Source organism: Miniopterus schreibersii (genome assembly GCF_964146895.1).
Source record: "Miniopterus schreibersii genome assembly, chromosome: 5".
Classification (NCBI taxonomy): Eukaryota; Metazoa; Chordata; class Mammalia; order Chiroptera; family Miniopteridae; genus Miniopterus; species Miniopterus schreibersii.
This window is the reverse complement of record NC_138106.1, coordinates 56310865-56330072: the sequence shown is the minus strand read 5'-3', so window position 1 is coordinate 56330072 and position 19208 is coordinate 56310865. Positions and strand designations below refer to the sequence as shown.

Sequence of the window (19208 nt, the reverse complement as noted above, 5' to 3'; positions counted from 1 at the left end):
TGTCCCTCATGATTCTTTTTTCTTTTAAAGACTTTCCACTGATCCCTAGAGAGAGAGGAAGGGAGAGGGAGAGAGATAGAAACATTGATGTGAGAGCAAAATTTCAATCCTCTGCCTCCTGCATGCTCCCTACTGGGGATCGAGTCAGCAACCCAAGCATGTGCCCCAACTGGGAATCAAACTGGCAACTCCATGGTTGCCCAACTAACAATGTCCAACTAACTGAGCCACACTGGTCTGGGCATCCCTCATGATTCTTACCTTTTATATAGTCCCCTCTGACACTGAATACAGCTAACATGTACAGCTGGTCAGGACTAGATTTAAGCAAGCAAGGCAGAAAGAGTGTAAAATTTAAGGACATATTCACACTCAGGGTGAATGCACTTACACAATTTTGTGAGTGAGTACCAGTCCTAGGCCTGGTATAACCAATAGAAAGCTGCAGAAATTACCAGAGTGTGACTTTTGAGGCTAGGTCATATTGTAGCTTATGCCTTGATCTCTCTTTGACCACTTATTCTGGAAGAAGCCAGTTGCCATGCTGTGAGAGCACTCAAGCAGCCCTATTGAGAAGTTCACCAGTCAAGAACTGCGGTCTTCTGCTAAAAGCAAGTATTAACTAGCCAGCCTTGTAAGTCATGTTGGAAACAGCTCCTCCAGTCCCTACTCAAGCCTTCAGACAACTACAACCTCAATTGATCTTTTGACTGGGGCCTCATGAGATCTAGAACCATCCAGCTAAGCCTCCTCTGAGTTCCTGACCCACAGACCCAATGTGAGACAGCAAATGCTTCTGATTAACAGCATTAACTTTGGGTATAATATATTACTCAGTAATAGATAACTAATACAGCCCAATGAATGGAAAAATTATGTTTAGCTGCCTTAATTACCCTCAATTTCTCATTAGTTCTCAGGAAACAAATAGCCTAACTTCATAATATATGACTATTGTTTCATGTGTAGTTATTCTTATTTAATATAACTTAATCATCAGTAATGTATAATTATTGTGATTTTATACTATTGCTTCATTAGGAGACATGAAAACAAATGAACATATTGAGGTAAAAAGTGGCAGAGTTAAAGGATGTTAGGTTATTTCAGTAAAGGGATAAACAGTTTTACGTACACAAGTACAACATAAGTCATGTGATTGTTCAATCCATCATATAACAGGTATCTCACAGTGTTTTTGCATTAGCTCCTATCTAATGCACCACTTTTTCCTTTTATAAATACATACTGGTCAGCATTTGCAAAATCATCTCCAACTTGATTAGAGTGAGCAGGCGGTTTTCTAAGGAGGAATACTCGGTCAGTGATTCCGAGGAATTTTTCACAAATCTGCAAATTAGAGGGGCTCCAGATGCTTTTCAGGCAGTGCCATGATCTTGACCTCCTTCATTTGACTACAATGACAGTTTAGCCTGCAACTTAAAATTGCATGAAATAAGTTCATAAAGGCTGCCTCAAAACCAGCAACTCCTCTCTCTAGAAGTGCATTCAATTGTGTCCCACAGGAGGAAAGGTTGCAACAGTAGACTCTAATCCCCAAGGTTTCTGCATGTCTTCATCACCGCCTTTATATTCACTGAAAAGAAACATTTTCATCACTCATTTCCAAGGCACAGTTTGTGAAATTGTTGTTCACAACTATTCACTTCCTTATCCGCCTGCATTGTGAGCATCCTTTAACTTTGGGCTTGGCCATGCCATTTGCTTTGGACAATGGAATATCATGGACATGATCTACCCAAGGCTTGGATGGTGCTCATATGATTGAACTACTTACTCTCTTATTCTCTGCCATTACTATGAGAACATTTTCAGACTAGCCTGCTGGCTCCAAGAAGATGAGACATCCATGGAGAAGAGCAGAACCACCCAAGCCATGCTCAATTTAGATCAACCAATCTCCTGCCTTCCTCAAAGGTGCATAAATTAAATATTGTTATAAGCCACTGAAATTGTGAGATTGTTCCACAGCATTATTGTAACAATAGTTAACCTATGCACATAAGTCCAGAGGTAGGCATATTTTTGTTCATATGCAAGTGCCTAGGGTGAGTGGTAAAATATGTGCCTTAGTCAAAAATAGTGTTTCCTTTGATTCACCATAAATTTTGTTTTAACTGAAGAACATATGGTTGGCTTGATGGAATTAACTTTGCAGTATGGATCTTTACAATTACATAACACTTAATCTGGATGTGCATTACAGGTCATATTACAAATAAGGAGTTAGAGGCTCTGTGAAATTGATTTTCCCAAGGTCGTATAATTAGAAGTGATATAGCTAAAATGATGACCCAGCTTCTTGATTTCCAGTCCATAGTGTGATCAACCTCTATTATATCATGACATTTAATTGCTTTTGTATCTCATCTTACTATAAATAAGAGCTATTTTATGCACAGTTAAGTAAATATTGATTTTTTTAATGCCCAGGCTGTATATTCCAAAAAATTGGTGACAGAAAACAAAGAAAAGTAGAAATAATTGGGCCCTGGGGCTGGGATGGCTAAGAAAGTGTGGGGGGGAAAAATACTTTAAAATGAAAAAGAATAATTAAGATCAGAAGCTGGAAAAAAAGGTTTAGCAAAACTAATCAAAGCCAGAAATAATGAAGAGGACTTTGTCTCAGAGGCTCTGAGCAGGGGGAGAGGTTCTGGAAAGCAGCCCTCTTAGCACTCTGGCTTGAACTTGAAGGTTGAATCTGCAGAACACAGAAACTTTTTTCTCTGAGGTCTGACATACATAGCTCGAGTTTTTGACAACAGCAGTCATGGCTGAGTCAACTAGCTGAAGCTTGAGTGTCCAACAGAGACAGCTGAAGCGGTGAATGAAAATCACACTATTGGAGAACATGACATTAACTGGCAGGAATGGGCTGATGTTCCAGCAAGAAACAGGACATTTGATTCCCCACATGGTGGGAACAGGGCATTTAATTCCCCAGCTCCTGAAAATGGGGCCTTTTTTCCAGGATTCTGTGATTACTACCAAGTCTCCATGCTGTAGCCAGGAGGACATAAACAGAGAGTAGGACAATGTGACTTCAGACAAGGTCAGGGCCAGCAAACACTTTTGAAATTATTCTTAAGCCTTGTTTCATGCTTCTGTAATGGGTGTGGACCTTGGTTGGGTGCAAATTAATATAGGAATGAGAACACTAGAATCTGAAGTTTTCCCCCAAGCAGCATCTTCTAACTCTTCTAACTTCTGTTCTATTCTTTGCCTGGTCTGCTCACTCAGGTTCCTCATGTTTGCTCAAGGGCTCTGTGAGGTTACTATTATAGGGAGGGACACTGAGGACAATGAAGGGGAAGAGTAACAACCCAAGAGCACAGCATAAAAAAGAGAACTTGGATAGGGCTACTTCTAGGTACCCTTGGCAAATGCCAGCACCATGTTCACATTTGCCCTGAGTTCTGTCAGACAATTCCTCATTTTCTGTCTAAAGAAGCCATACCATCAAATAAAACTGAAACAGTATTATGCTATTCAGTGATCACCAGAAAATACTCAAAACTGCTAGGGAGGCAGAGTGGAGGGGATGGAACAAGAGTTACATGAACTGTGAAGAGAACTTTGATAGTGGGCCTGACAACCTGAGAACCATGCATTGTATACTTTCTTTAAGACATAAATATCTGGTAATGCTGAATTGGGAGAGGAATGGAGATTTGAGAATTGCATCGATGGTAGAACCGTTTTGCACCACTAGTTTGGGATCAGCATAATTCTACTCTTACAGATAATTGGGTCGCATTGGATTTTTCTTACGCATTAAGCTGTTACGCTGATTCAAAGGGACATGCTTTGTTGACTACTAGATCTGAATCTGACAGTTATAAATAGGAATTGATTCTAATTTCTGTGGCTAGTTAATGGAAAAGTATGACAAGCACTCTTCCTGGTAACTCTTGGATGGCCAGGTTAGGGTTTTCAGACTGGACACCCAAGAAACTGATATAAAAAACCACTCTAGGCCGTGAGTGAGTACAGAGTTTAATGGCAGAGACAGACATTTAAACAAGTAGAGTATAGCTTGAAACATATGAAAATAAGAGCATGTGCAAAGAAGAGAAAAGAATAAAGAAGAGGGTATTATTTCAGGGACAGAGTGTGAGAAATACTTCTAAATGGCTTCAAAGAGGAGACCATCAGTAGAGGCAAGGGCAATGCAATAGAGACCCTGATATCTGAGACATAGTGATGGGACTTGAAAACCTTACCTGATAATTATACCAGGAATGCAAGGAGGGCTCAATAACAGAAAGTCTATTAATATAATTTACCATATAAATAGGGCTAAAGAGGAAATGCATAGGATTAATTTCCACAGATGCTTAAAAAGGCTTTGGCAAAATTTAACACCCATTCCTAGTAAAAAATATTCTTGAGAAACCGGAAAAAAATATATATAGAGAGAGTATATATCTATATTTAGATATAGTTATACTTATGTATGTATATACATACACTATTGTTTCATGTATAGATATTATAACTATATAGTTATATATATACATATACATACATATGCTACAATATATACCATACTATGGCTCTAGTATATACATATTATAACTGTTACTATAACAATAACTATGTATAGAGAGATGCAATGAAAGGACAGATGGATAAAGTTGACTACTAAAATAAAAACAATTTGCATGAAAAATAGCAAAGTAAAAAGCCAAATGATAAACTTGGTAAAAATATTCACAACATATATCACAGCAAAAGGGCGATGAAGAACTTAGAAAAAACTGATAAAGAACTTACAAATATTGAGAACAAAAAGGCTAAGAAATTCTGTGGAAAAGTGAGCCAAAGTTATGAACCAACAATTCACAAAAAAGATATAAAAATAGCTTTTAAAAACTTGAAAAATTTTTAAATTCATTCATATTTTAAAAATGCAAATTAAAACTTGGCTGAGACATAATTTCTTCCCCGTTCCCTTGACAAGAATTTCAAAAGTTTGACAATGTGCTCTACTGTCAAGTCTGTGGGGAAACAGGCACTCCAATATGCTGCTGAAGAAAATGTGAAATGGAACGACCACGAAAGACAGGAACTTGAAACTATCAAAGAGAGCTACATATTCATTTATCCTTTTACTTAGCGATTCTTCTTCAGGAATTTACCTTGAAGTTCTACCTCCAAAAATATTTAACCCTATATGCACAAAGTTATTCTTGGCAACATTATTTGTAACTGTCAGGTATTGAAAACTATCTAAATGTCCAAACATGGGAGATTGTTTGCATTAAACTATGGTAAATATGCAAAATGGAGTCTAGCACAGCTGTAAATACAAGAATGAAGGAAATCTTTATTGACTGATATGGACTGATTTCTAGGAGATATTATTATGTGAAAAAAACAAGCTGCAAAGAGTACATAATATGCTACCTTTGTGTAAGAAAGAAGAAAAATAAGAAATAAAATTACATATATATGCCTATGTTTACAAAAAGAAACACAGGAGAGATAGACCAAGGAACAGTAGAGTTGATTGTCTACCAAGAATGGGGGCTGAAATGAACAGAAGGGATATGGAAGGGAGTGACAATTCTCCAATTATGCTTTTCTGTATAATTTCTACTGATGAAAGTATGCTAATGTTCCACAAATTTAAAAATAAAATTAATTAAATAAAAACAGAAAGGAAAAAAATCCTAAAGCTGAAAGCAAACTAAAACCGATGAACTCAGTTGTATTTCAAATAAATACCATAATCGCATTGAAAGAGAAAAAAGAAAGAAAAAATGTCAATCCAAGTAACTATGAACAAGTGTTTAACTACATTCTCCAAGTCTTATGTAGGAGGGGGAGGTGGGAGGTGAGGGGATAATCTGGAAGACTTTGTAGTAGGTCTTTTTTTTTTTTTATTGTAATGATACGAATAAAGCAATTTGGAACCTGTTTTGTATGTATTATAAGACTGAGTAAATGTGTAAATGTTGTGTTTTGGGGAGCTCAGATTTTCAATCTGGGAGAAGGAACATATAAATATAGATCAGTACAGGAGAGAACCCTGCGTGGGTGTGGAGATGGATTGGAGGTGTCAGTGTGAACTCATGACTTCCTCAATGTACTAATGTACGCATTTGTATTTGCGTAGATAATAGTGTCCTTCTAGGGTAGCACCTCTGGAGGTCCATGATGTCCAAGTGTCCTTCACTGGTGATGTTTATTTTGATCGTGTGTGTGTGTGTGTGTGTGTGTGTGTGTGTGTGTGTTGTAAGTATATATACACGCCTATCTTTCCTTGATCTGTCTTTTGAAAGGATCAAGAAGCAAAGATATTCCAGTAGCAATGAGCAACACTGGCCCTCAGATCTTGGTCAGTAATATCATTTTCTGCTAAAAGGAATGAGAACTTTTCAGAGAAATGCATGATTAAAGACAAAGTAGCTATAATATGAGATTGGAATATCTTATTATATCAAAAAATAGTAATGAACACCAAAAAATGCTGGGATTCAGGAGTCAGCTTGAAGGGACTCCTACTGGCTAAACCTAAGACAATTATAGCACCAATATAATTAAGTATACTTATGAATTAGAAACCATTGAACAAAAGTAGGAATTTGTGAGTTCTTACTAATAATAGATGATTAGGTGGGGGTGGGGAGAGAGAGGGAGGAGAAAGAAGGAAGAAAGGCAGGTAGGGAGGGAGGGAAGCAGGGAGGGAGGGAAGGAGGCAAGGAGTCAGGGAGAGAGGCAAGGAGGCAGGGAAGCAGGGAGGGAGGGGAAATAAAAAGGACTCTTGCCTACATTAGAATACCAAGGTCCAACAGGTAAACATGGGATAAATGATCAAGTCAGAAAGTTATTATTTTGTAATCCTTATAATAATGATTGAATCAGGATAGAATCAACAGATTAAATCAAAGAGGAAATTTTTACGACAGCCAGATATATTTGCAAGGTCTTTAAAGGCCTCCCTGGCGTTTGCTTGTTAGTTACAAGGGAGAACAGTAACTATGAGGCGCAGAAATTAGACAGCAACTTGAAGGACTGATCAAAGCTAACATCACCAGAGACGGACAGCTAGATATCCTGCTCCTCCGAATGTCACACCTCAGGAAGGTAACAATATCACCTATGCAATCACAAGGTAATGTCAAGAAAATCACAAAGTAAGAAATGTCTGAAAGACAAAGAGAAGCTCTAAGAATATTCCCCAGATTAAAGGACGCTAAAAAGACATGAAAATTAATTGCAATGTCAAGTTCTAGACTGGATTGTTTATTGGGGGGGGGGGGGGGAACACTATAAAGGAAATCTGACAAACCATATCTGACATCTGTCAGATCAGCTAACAAAATTGGAATATGGGCAGAAGGCTAGATAAAAGTATTGATAACTCTGCTGTGCTTATGTAAGAAAGTATTTCTATTCTTACGTAATACTCACTGAAGTATTTAGTGATAAATGGTCATGATGTAGGTAACTTACTCTCAAATGGGTGTGTGTGCATGTAAATGTAATACATACATGCATACCTGCATAGACACAGAGAAAAAGAGAAAAGCAGATGATAAAATGTTAACACTAGATGAATCTAGGTAAAGAGAATGTGAGGGGGGTTCTCTACTGTTTCTATTTTTGCACGCTTTTTTAAAGTTTGAAATTATTTCCAAACAGAAAGTTTAAAGAGTACTTAAGATGCTAATAAATGATACTAAATTTGACTCAAAACCAGCCTATTTTCCCCAACATTACAACACTTAAACTGCATGACAAGATGCAACGATCTGTTTATTTCAGGAGTTTTCTTTCTCTAGTCTCTGGGTGTTATTTAATCCGAAAGCTCAGAATAAAATAAATGAAGATTCATTCTGCAAGTTTGCTGTTTTTGTTTCATTTCTGGGTCTTATTTTGCCTTAGGTACTGGCTGGGAGCCACCAAAACTTCAATCAATTTTTATTTCTTAAGGAAATGAACAGACCCCTTTGATTTTCCCAGGACTCCAGGGCAAGCTTTTCCTTCCACCATTAAACCATTTCATATCAAAGGAGACTAAACTGGATCTCTCCAGACTTCACCCAAGAAAGAGACTTCAGTTCCTCCTCACACCCTCGGGCAGTGTTTTTCATTCTTCCCCTTAGTAGAAACTACAGAAATAGCTCCAGGTTGACAGCAGTCCCTGCAGCCAGATACCACACCCAGGGCAGTGGGTGCAGCTCCATTCCCCATTCCTACTAGACTCTCTCCAACCCAGGGGCAGAAGGCTCAGCAATCATTGCCCTTTCTCCTCCTACAGAACTTTATCTGGCACCCCAAACTTGGCGTAAAGGATGACCAATATATATTTATTCAATAAATACTTAATTTTAATAAGATACACTCTATTTTACTGAAACCAAACTTCTTAGTTTGCTGTCGTTACTTTGGTATAATGTCCAAATTAAAACTTCCAATGTCACTGCCAGTTAAGCAAATTCAGGCCCTGAGCTCCTCTGTTGGACTGGAATGTCCTCAAGAGCATGATATTGCGTTGCACATATCAGCACCCCTGAGTGAGGGTGAGGACTGGGACAAGTTAGTGGTCAATTAAGTATTAGGCGACAGGTGTCACCAATGACAGGTGATGGCGAATGAGTGAGTAGGTGAAAGAAAAATGCTAGCTAAAAACGGGTGATGATCTCTCACTCAATATGGTGAGCTGAGCTTCTTTGGACACACTCTATGTCACAGACCAATATGTCCGTTGATATCTGTGTCCTTCACACTGTTCTTATTGGGGCAGTTCAGTCAGGCTAGGAGAGATCAGGACCTAAATCTGGGTGGTTTGGCAGATGCTTAGATTGAACAGGCCTCTGGCTCAGTTTCAACGTTTCACTCAGATTGGTAGAATGAGGCAGGTATCCAGTGGTGCAGAGGAAAGGCCAGATCCGGGGAATCAGTGAAGACTAAAATAAGTCAACATAAACACCCTGGGGGTGGGAGGAATGGGGAGATGTTGGCAAAAGGGTACAAACTTCTAGTTATAAGAGGAATAAGTTTACTGGGGATCGAATGTACAACATGGTGACTATAGTAAGCAATACTGTATTGTATACTTGAAAGTTGCTGAAAGAATAGATCTTAAATGTTCTCACCATAACAACAGCAAAAAATTATAATTATGTAAAGTGAAGGATATGTTAACTAACCTCATTGTGATAAATATTTCCCAGTATATATGTGTATCAAATTATTGTATTATACACCTTAAACTTACACAAGTCAATTATATCTCAATAAAGCTGAAGAGAAATAAAAGCACTAGTTAGCCAGGTGAGGCACTATGGTATAAAACTTGGAGTAAGAAAGGTCTCAAGAGGTCACATGATTGCCATGGAAGTTCTAAACCTGGGACAAAGGCCTCTGTGAAAACTGGGCAGACTATGCTACTGTACATTCAGTGGTAAGGCAGGCAGGGCCCTACAGGTGAAGTTTTTCCTGATCAAGTCAAGAGCAAAAAGTTAGCTCTTAAGTAGAAAGTCTTTGGTCTTCTAATCTCTTTAAAAACATGGTCATGTTGAAAGGGGCACTTATAATGTCCAAAGATTGAGCACCTGAATTAATCTGAAATATAATTATATTACTTATAAAATCGTAGAACACATATACTTATGTAAGCAAGGACTTAAGTGTTTTTTTTCCTTAGGCTTCTTTCTCCTAGGCCTTTGCACCCTACACTCTCCTTGATCCTAGAATGAAGCAATTAAAGAGGTGGCACAGCTGTGAACAATGTTAAGCTATCACATTATTGAGACATCACCAGGCAGGTGACCAAGATCAAAAGAATGACTTCCAGGACTGCATGTAGCTGCATTCCATTCCCAGCCTCAGTTTGCCCCACATAACCCGAACCCTCAGGCCACTCCTTAAGACAGGTTTTGGATGCTCACGTGCTCCCTGTTCTCTTGGTTGGCCAGCCTTCTCAATAATTGCCTTATATGATTCAACTCTACCTCCGCTGAATTGGATACAGCAACAGGCAGCCCCGAGCCCCACTGGGGTTTCCTGGTAACAGTGTCACCCGGCCGGGCCTGGCTCCGTGGTTGAGCGTCGACCTAGGGTCCAGGGGATCACGGTTCAATTCCTGGTCAGGGCACATGCCCAGGTTACAGGCTCGATCCCCAGCAGGGGGCGTGCAGGAGGCAGCTGATCAATGACTCATCATTGATGTTTCTATCTCTCTCTCTTCCTCTCTCTAAAATCAATAAAGATATATTTTAAAAAGAAAGAAGAACATGGTCATGTCTCTGACTGCAAGAGAAATTTGGTCCATATCCCTGATTCTCAACTTGCTGTTGTCCCTGTTGCCTAAGGTTTGGACAAATGGACAGAGTTTTGAGTTTTGACCTCAAATCCAACTGCAGTCTTCTACCTTGCTGAATTGGGTTAGAGCATGAGTGAACCAAGAGAGACTACCTGTGTCTAACTGGATACTTGGCACCTTTCCCTCAGACCTGAAACTTGCATATTAGGGATTACGACTACCCATGGATATGGATGTGCCCCAAGAAGGACTCACAGTCACAGGATAAACATAGCACATCTAGACCCTCAATTTTATTCAAGTGAAATAAAAATAAAAAATACATGCATACAAATACACACACATACACACACACATATATGTAATTTGAGAGAATTTGAAAAAACAAACCATGTATCTTGAAAGCAATCCCATGATCACTGCTTGCCACATGGGTCTATGGACAGTGGCTGTAGTTAGGTGGAAGTTTGCCTTAGGAGTGCACACACCAGTGCTACCACTGTGAAGGTGTTGAAACTGGACACAGTGGGTCCCAGCTACCTGTTAATACTTCAGCCAATTAAGCAGAGACAGGGTTGAATCATATATGAGCATTTTATTCCAATATTGCTGACAAAATGAGAGAGCAGAGGGATTTGTTCAGATAAAATCTGCTCTGTCTCTCCTTACTAGCTGGCTGATTATATAGGGAGAAGGAAAATAGCTGCATGCAAGGTGGAAGAGGGGTGAGGAGGATGGCTGCAGGGTCTGTGGTCCCTGTGTCTCCTTCCAGGATCTTGAAGTCTGATAACAATGTAGTTAATTTTCAGTGGTGTTAAAACCCAGCTCTGCCAGTTCCTGGGACCTGATAATGGTCAGCATCCCTGAGGCAAACTCCTGGAGGGGGGTCAGGCTCCAGGCACAGCAACCAAATCAAAGTGCATCCTGTACTTGGTCTGTTCCCAAAATGCATTTTCTTTTCTGAGCAATGGATCCATCCAGTCCCCAAGGTGTCTCATCTTTTTGCAGCTGTTTTTCTTCTTGCAGCACATCTTCCAAGTTTTCCAGAGTCTGTAAGAAAACCTCTCATCTATAGTTAGTCACGTGAATAATCATTAAACATCTATGGTCCTATTCCTATTAGGTGCCCTCCCCCCTTTCACAATGAGCGTCAACAGAGCATGATCAACATCTCTGCCCCCAACAGTGTTGGAAGCATAGAAAGGTGACTCCCATGCAGGCCATTTATACTTCTCACTCTGAGAACTTTAAGTGTTTTCCAAGGCCGACTTCCTGAGGTCAGAGCATCTCAGCCTAGGTTCTGAATGTGGGGATAAATTAGAGAAAAATTTCAGTTGTCCCAAAGGCTAGATAGAGTGTGTTACCAATATAAAAGTTTTATTAGAAAACTGCTCTTCAAACCACAATCTCAAACTTTTACTGCTAGCAGCAGAATTTTATAGTATCAGGTCCATATTTATACATATGATGTTCCAGTAGTCCCCATTCCAGCAAAAGAAGTCAAAGATTTGCATAAGAAAAGGTAATAAACAGGAGAGGAAGGAAAGGCTTAGCTGTGTAAAGATACAGTTCTACAGCTGAAGGAGGAAAAAAACAGAATATGCTTGCAGAGACCGCAAAGACCATCTAGTTCAATCTTTCATCAAACGCTTCAATCATCTCTACACAGTCACTGTCTTATTGTTGCAACACTTGGCTTAGATGCTTTCAGTCACAGGGACTCACTTCTTCCCCCACTTCACTGTATTGCCTAACTGACTGCTAGGGCATTCTTCTTTACACTTGGCTGAAACAGAAAGGCATGTGAGATAAACTTTATTTTATCTTTAACTTCTGCTACTAAAAGGAAGCAGAAGCTGCGGGCGCAGATAAAGACAAACTATGATTTTTCCCCAAGACCAATTTCAGCAGTTTGGGAAGGGTGGAGCAAGACATGTGGTTGAGCTGGAGGGTTAGCTGCAGAGACTTAAGCAGGTCTGTATCCTTTGAAACTAAATCATCAAAAGGCGAAGACACAGACTAAGGGCTTTTGACTGCAACCTAACATTCAGAGAGAGTTGATAAGGGAAAAACACTGAAGATGTATTATCTTTATTTACAATGAAATTTATTTACTTTGTTTTTTAATAAAGAATTATCCTATTGGTTAAAGTTGTTTGCACAAACTTGCAATTTTAATAATAAGGTTGGGAGGGAGTGATAATATCTGTTCTTAGTTACCCTGTTATTTACCCCTTTGATGATGTGACATGCTATTTCCAACTGATGTTAGCAACCCAAAATGCAAAGTCAGGTCATTAAAAAGAATGCATTTCTTTTTTAAGATTAAATTTGCTAAATGAATAACAAATGTACAGAGAGCATTCTGATTGTGACTGAAGGTCAAGTGACTACTAATATATACATTAGTATGCACAGGTTCCCCTAACAGCTGATGCCATTCTCATAATTCCAGGAAACTTGAGGTGAGATAAGTAGGGAGAACAGTTGGTTTTCCTGCCAGTCCGGCCAAGATATTCTCCTCTGATTGCATAAAATTATATACAAAATAGAAAAAAATTGACTACTCTGCCATTCTACCTATTCTATTTTTTAAAAGAGAAATTGTTTGACATTTCAAAGTCTTGATCTAAAGCATTTAGGACACAAAAATCCTTTGGGAACTTATTTAAAGGGAAGGAAAAATGGTGTCATCCCTAGGGGATCTTATTCAGTAGGGTTGGAGTGTGACCCAGGAAACTGTATTGTTGCATAAGTTCCCAGTTGTTCCTACTGGTGCTGGTGAGTGGAGACATTTTTAGGATGATTGAAACCGAAAGGAAATTTACCATGTGCATGAAGTGTACCTTCAGGACCAGAAGGTGGCTCCATAACATATTATATCAGGCACTTTGCAACTAACTAGCTAACTAGCTGGATATTCTTCTCCGATTGCATAAAACTATATACAAATGGATAAAAATGGATTAATCTGCTATTCTACCTATTCTAACTGCTGTGCAGCCTTTATAGCCTCTCAATTATTTATTTTGGTGATGGGGTGGAGGAAGAGGGTACAGTTTTGTGGTAAAAGGTATACAGTCTTGTGCTGCATAATGACATACAGGTCAGTGACGGACCACATATGCAAGGGGACAATGGTCCCATAAGATTATAATGGAGCTGAAAAATCCCTATCACCTAATGACATCACAGCTGTAAATGCATTACTCACATGTTTGTGGTGACGCTGGTGTAAACAAACCTACTGCGCTGCCAGTTGTATAAAAGTATAGTACATACAATTATGTGCAGCACATACTTAATAATGATAATAAATGACTATGTTATTGATTTATGTATTCACTATACTATACTATTTATCGATATTAGAGAGTGTGTTCTTTCTAGTTATAAAGAAAGGTTTGCTGTAGAACAGTATGCTGTTATGCCAGCAATAGCCTCATACATGTGTTTACTATACTATTTACGCATTTCTCAGAACTATCCAGTTGTTAAGTGGCACCTGGCTGTAAATGGATGTTTAAGTTTAGTCATCACTTGTTATTAGTGCCTCTCAAAAGTATCATAGTAACATTATGCTGTTGTTAAAGAAAATTTTCCTTAAAATATATGAGAAAAAAAATTGATGTCCAATAAATATAAAAGGGAGAGAGAGGCTCTCAAGATCTTTGTGAACATCAAGCTTTCAAATCTGGGAAAAACAACTTATGGACAGTTAGTTACTGCTGCCATTCAGTCATCTCCCTACAAAATCCTAGTTGTGGGCCATAAAGACCAGGTGGGCCTGAGGTGATACCACATATCACGACTTCCTGCGTAAGTTGCTGCGGCTCTCCTACTCAGTTTCTCAAAGACACTCACCTGGGTATAATAAGGGCATGGGTCGCAATATCATGGCCTCTGGCTCTGTTTCTATTCAGCACAGTAACTGGATCCTGACTCCTGACTCTGCCTTCGATGTCAGGAACATCTGAGCAATTCGTTCACATGCATTCACGAATCAGTATGCTTCCTTAGCCCCTTCCCTTGGAGGCCCCTGAATGTTGCGAGTTGCTGCAGTGATGTCACTCTTCCTGGAGGTAATTGCTGCTGCTGCCATCATGTCCCCAGCACCACCCACGTGGGTGACATTTCTTCATTCTGCTATGATCCTTATTACATAGTTTTTTTACTTGAATTGGAGAAAGAAAGCTGGGCATGACTAGGGATAAATAAACTCTGCTGATATGAGACACAAAACAAAGCAGCCTTGTACTCCAGCCATCTTTCACTTACTTGACTCCTCATTTCAGTCCCTCACCCTCCCCATAACCTCCATCCAGGAAAAAAAAAAAAGTAAATGACACATCACTGTGCAACTCTAAGCGTCATATAACCACACTCACCTCCAGGCAATGGCCCTGGACCAAACTCGTGCCTGGGTTCTGATTGTCTTTGAAGTCCATTCCTTTCCCCTTGAGCACACAGAGTGGGATGTAAGGCAGCGCAGAGTATTAGATGTGAGGGCCAGAGACAGCCCCAGCCACAGTCTCATTAAGTCAGTATGTTTCCTCTGAGGCTTTTAGGTTGCCTTCAATCAGCTAAAATCCAGGCCAGCTTGCCCCGCCAATCAGGCATGACAAGTTATTTAGGTGCTTACTCTGGGACCCTCACTATTCATTTATGACAAGATTCCAAAGAAAATGAGCCACAGACACTTTCAAAATATAATGTAGCCTCCAAGAGAGGTTAACCCTGCAGTGACCTCTTCAGCAATTCAGTGCGACCCTGGATCAAATAACAAAGAAAAAAATTTCCATAAAAACCCCCCACAAAATTTGTAGATGAATTCATATAAACGTGTTTGGTTGTACATAACAAAATGGGCGAGACTTTCAAGCAATGAAAGATAATTTCAGAGGCGGCCAGGCTGCCCACTCAGGCCCTAGAATTATGGGTCCCTGGAGATGAGAAGTGGGAATGAGGGGGCAAGCGCCACAGTTAAGAAAAGCCATGTATTTAGTCTGTGTGTCAGGCCTTCTGCAGTGACTTACCTGAAAGATGGCATTTCTCCAGCCATCCTTCAGCATGCCAGAGTTATCTTCCTGAAGTACGATGTGAATCATTTTACTCCCCTTCTCAAAAACCTACAATGGCCCATTTTGTCTACAGAAGAAAAAAAAAAGTCCAAACTCTTTATATAGTTCGGTCATAAACAGCCTTACCAGGCTTGCAGTAATATTGTGTAACATGTAATGGGAGGCCACGGGCACAGTGATTCCGAGATGTGTAGTCACAGCTCTGCCGCTAACTAGTTCTGGAACCTTGGGCCTAGAGCTATGTAGCCTCTAAGCTTCATTGTCTTTTGTAAAACGGGGCTAGGAATAGTACCTTAGTCACCGGGCTCTTGTGAAGATTCAATGAGAGTAAATGAGTTATACTTCCCACTATTTCACCTGCTGTTTTTCACATCTGCCACTTGTCATAGCTTTGCTTATGTTTTCTCAGCTGCACATCTTGTTCCCTTTCCAGAACCCTGCACTCATCTTCCATTTGCAGAAAGTTTTGCAGACCTGGCTTGAATGCCACCTCCTCTAATAATTCATTCTTGGCCCTTCCCCATCAAAATGTATGTCTCTTCACTGACCTCCATGTGTGCCTCTATAATCCCTTCACTTAACTTCCCATTACAATTTGTAATTCACAAATTTGACTCTTTTCTGGATTATATATGATCTGAGGTCTCATCAGATACCAACTTTTATTTAAACTTTCTTAAATTTCTAGTACTTATCAGAATGATTTTTAAATAACAAGCACTCCGTTTGGTTGTAATTATTACTTAAAATTGGCTTGCTTTAAAATTTCAACCCTCCTATTAATTTAGTCTCCTCTTTCTTTGATAAATTCATAAAACGGTAAGAAAATATTAACTATCCAAATTCCAAATATTGATTTTTTTAGAATTATTTATTCCCTAAACATCTGTGGTATAGTATAAAAATCCAACTGATAATTTAGTTTCTATTACATTTATGACAGAAAAATTACTCTCTAATAGAGATTCTTAACTAGAATTTTTAATGCAATTATTTAAATTATAAGTGATATAAAATATTGTAAAACCTTGGAAAAGATAGAAAAGAAGCAATACAGAGTCCACCCTATCAAACATTATCCTGCTTTCTAAGACCTTCCTACTCAAAGTGTGGTCTGAACCAACAGCATCTGCATCTAACAAGGCGAGAAACTTGCTGGAAATGCAGACTGTCATGCCCATCTCAGACCAACTCAATCAGAATTGATTTGATTTGCACTTAAGGTGTGAAAAGCACTGATCTAAGGTACTACCTAGAGCCCAGCAGAGCATTCTACCAAGCATCTCCCTCCTAACAATTATTTATTGAGCACCTGCTACATGCCATGTGCTGTGCTAGATTCTGTGTTTCCATCTTCAAGATTTCTTCCAGGACTTACTCAGGAATATAGGGAGAGAGTGTTGTCTTCTCTTGAATCATTTTCTTGAGCAAATAAAATAGTTTTTATTGAAAAACTGCCAGAGGTACAGAACATCTCATTCTGAAGTGGTTCCACTCCTCTTGTTTTAAAATTCTCATACAGTGGGTGTTTCTAAGTCTGAAGTTTAATGCTTTCGTAATATGCTCACTCCTTCCATTAAAAGCTGAAAAGTAAGGGAAGTGGGGAGCATTGAAATTAACTTTCCACAGCAGAGCTTAAAGAACACATTTTGTTTGCCTTGGGCAGCTTTCGTGTCGTTTTGTGTTTGGGAATTTAACATTTTAAATTCAAGGAAAGCTGAGAAACGTTCAAAGGTAAATCCTGGGATATTCCTTCATAGTAATTTTCCAGGGGAAAAATATTTGGTAGACTCAAACAACTAGATGATATATTCCCAAATATCCTGTGATATGCTTGGGAAAAAGAAAAAGGAGGAGAAAAAAAAGATGTACTCTAGAGAAGTGCCCTTTAAGCATGAGAAGACACATTATGAGTAGTGTACACTTTTTATTAGTCAAGGGATACTCCTCCAGAAAAGAAAAAACCTGTTGGTGATATTATGCAGCTCAAAGGGCTGAAAAGCAGGCTTACACGAGTGCTAAGAATAGCCTGGGAGAGGAGATTTTAATACGGATGTGCAAAGGGAGCAATGTGCAGCTATTCCTAAGGAAAGGTGGCTGGGCCTGCTGTGGGGTTCCCTTGGCCATGAGGCGGGGTGAGTCAATGCCAGCTGGCACACGGGTCTCTATAGCACCTTCAGGCTGCTCTTAGCAAAGGCTGCCTTCTCCTTTCCCCACAAGCCCCTCGTGAGTCGCTAAGCAGCAGCGGCGCCGCAGCCCTGCAGGACCCACATCAAGGCCAGGGTGTTTTCCCTGCTGTGCCAGTTTGCCAAGATGTCCCTATGATGATCGGTGTGCCAAGTTCGCCTATCATGAGACGTCCCAGAGTTTACCACCGTGAAATCAGACCCGTCCGAAGCCCGCCTGACCCCAGCCCGCAAGTTCTCCCGCCTGCAGTCCCCGCAGCGCCGCCGGCCCGCGCACGGGGAGGCGGGAGTAACGGGGGGAGGAGACTCGGGCGGCGGAGGGGGGGGAGCCGCTCGGAGGGGCAGCCGGCCCGGCGCCGACCAATCCGAGCGCGCCCCGCCCGCGGCCAATCAGCGGCCGCCTCGCCCGGCGAGTCTGCCCCGCAGTGCGGGGCGGGGCGGGGCGGCCGCGAGTCCGGCGCCGCGCGTTGCACTTGTGAGCGGCTCCAGGAAGCGCGGGCCGGCGAGTGTGCGCCGAGGAGCCGGGCGCGGGGGCCGCCCAGCCTCTGTGGCTGCCCGGTGACATACCCAGGCGCCTAAATCGGGCTGGTGGTGGCGCGTGCCGGCGCTCACGTGTGTAGGGACACACGGGCTCGCCCGTCTGCTGTGTAAGCACCTGTCTTGTGAGTGGCTCCGGGCGTGGCTGCCCTTCGGACGTTCAGTTTCTGGGAGGTTTACCCCCGGGGGCCCTGCCTCCCCCGAGCTCCCGAGGCGGACGCGAGAAGTTTCACGGAGCCGGGACTGAGCGGATTGAGCGAGTGGAGAGGGCGGGGACGGCGGGGGCTGGGCGAGGGCAGGCGACCACCTAGGTGCCCCGTCTTCCCAGGCAGAAGGGCCTGCGGGCCGGACGCGTGACACAGTGGCCCTGACATGTCTAGGGAGCCCGGGCCATGAGGATCACTGAGCGAGCCGCCCTGGACTGAGCCTGGGCGGTGCGCGGACTGACAGGGATGCTAGCAGTTAGGAAGGTAAGGAGGAAACTCAAGATGGGGACCATCTGTTCCCCCAACCCCAGCGGGACGAAGGCGGCGTCGGAGGTCTGCAATGCCGACTGGATGGCCTCGCTGCCCGCTCACCTCCACCGCGTCCCCCTGTCCAATCTGGCGATCCCAGGTATTCCTTTCTCACTTGTTTCCGCCGCGTTTGCTTCCGCCGTGACCGTGTCGTTCATGGGCTGGGCTGCTGTTCTATTGTGCTGAGAAAATAATGGTCAGTGACCTTACCTCAACCTCTTTGTATTTCCAAACCAAAAAAAAAAAACAAAAAACAAAACTTAACACCGAAGCAGCTGCTGTAAAGAGATTTAAGTACACTGCATGGTGGGCAAAAGGGACTCAGGAGAAAGGAGCCACCGTTTTGTTTTGTGTGTGTTTTTTTGTTTTGTTTTTACTTGATAGCCTTATTCTAAGAATATTATCTTCTGGATGTTGGGGCCAGGGTATGGGAGGGTGCATTTACTTGAATCGCTTACCCCCCAAAAAAGGTAAGGAATAAAAAGTCATTCACAGTTTGAGATCTGAATCAAAATCAAGACTGAGAAATATTTCCTTTCTAACTTATCTGACCTTGCATATGAAAGGGGGAAAAAAAAGCACAAAACAAACT

The 19208-nt window shown here is 41.1% G+C and overlaps 1 protein-coding gene across 1 annotated transcript in view; it reads left to right on the top strand.

Annotated features, from left to right (window-relative positions):
• Positions 1-17988: 17988 nt before the first annotated feature.
• PLCXD2 (phosphatidylinositol specific phospholipase C X domain containing 2) overlaps positions 17989-19208 on the top strand; it is a 44635-nt gene continuing 43415 nt past the window's right edge. Inside the window, exon 1 of the mRNA XM_081137940.1 lies at positions 17989-18716. Coding sequence (XP_080994066.1) covers positions 18554-18716 — 163 coding nt within the window. The 5' untranslated portion in view covers positions 17989-18553. The remainder of the gene's footprint in view (positions 18717-19208) is intronic.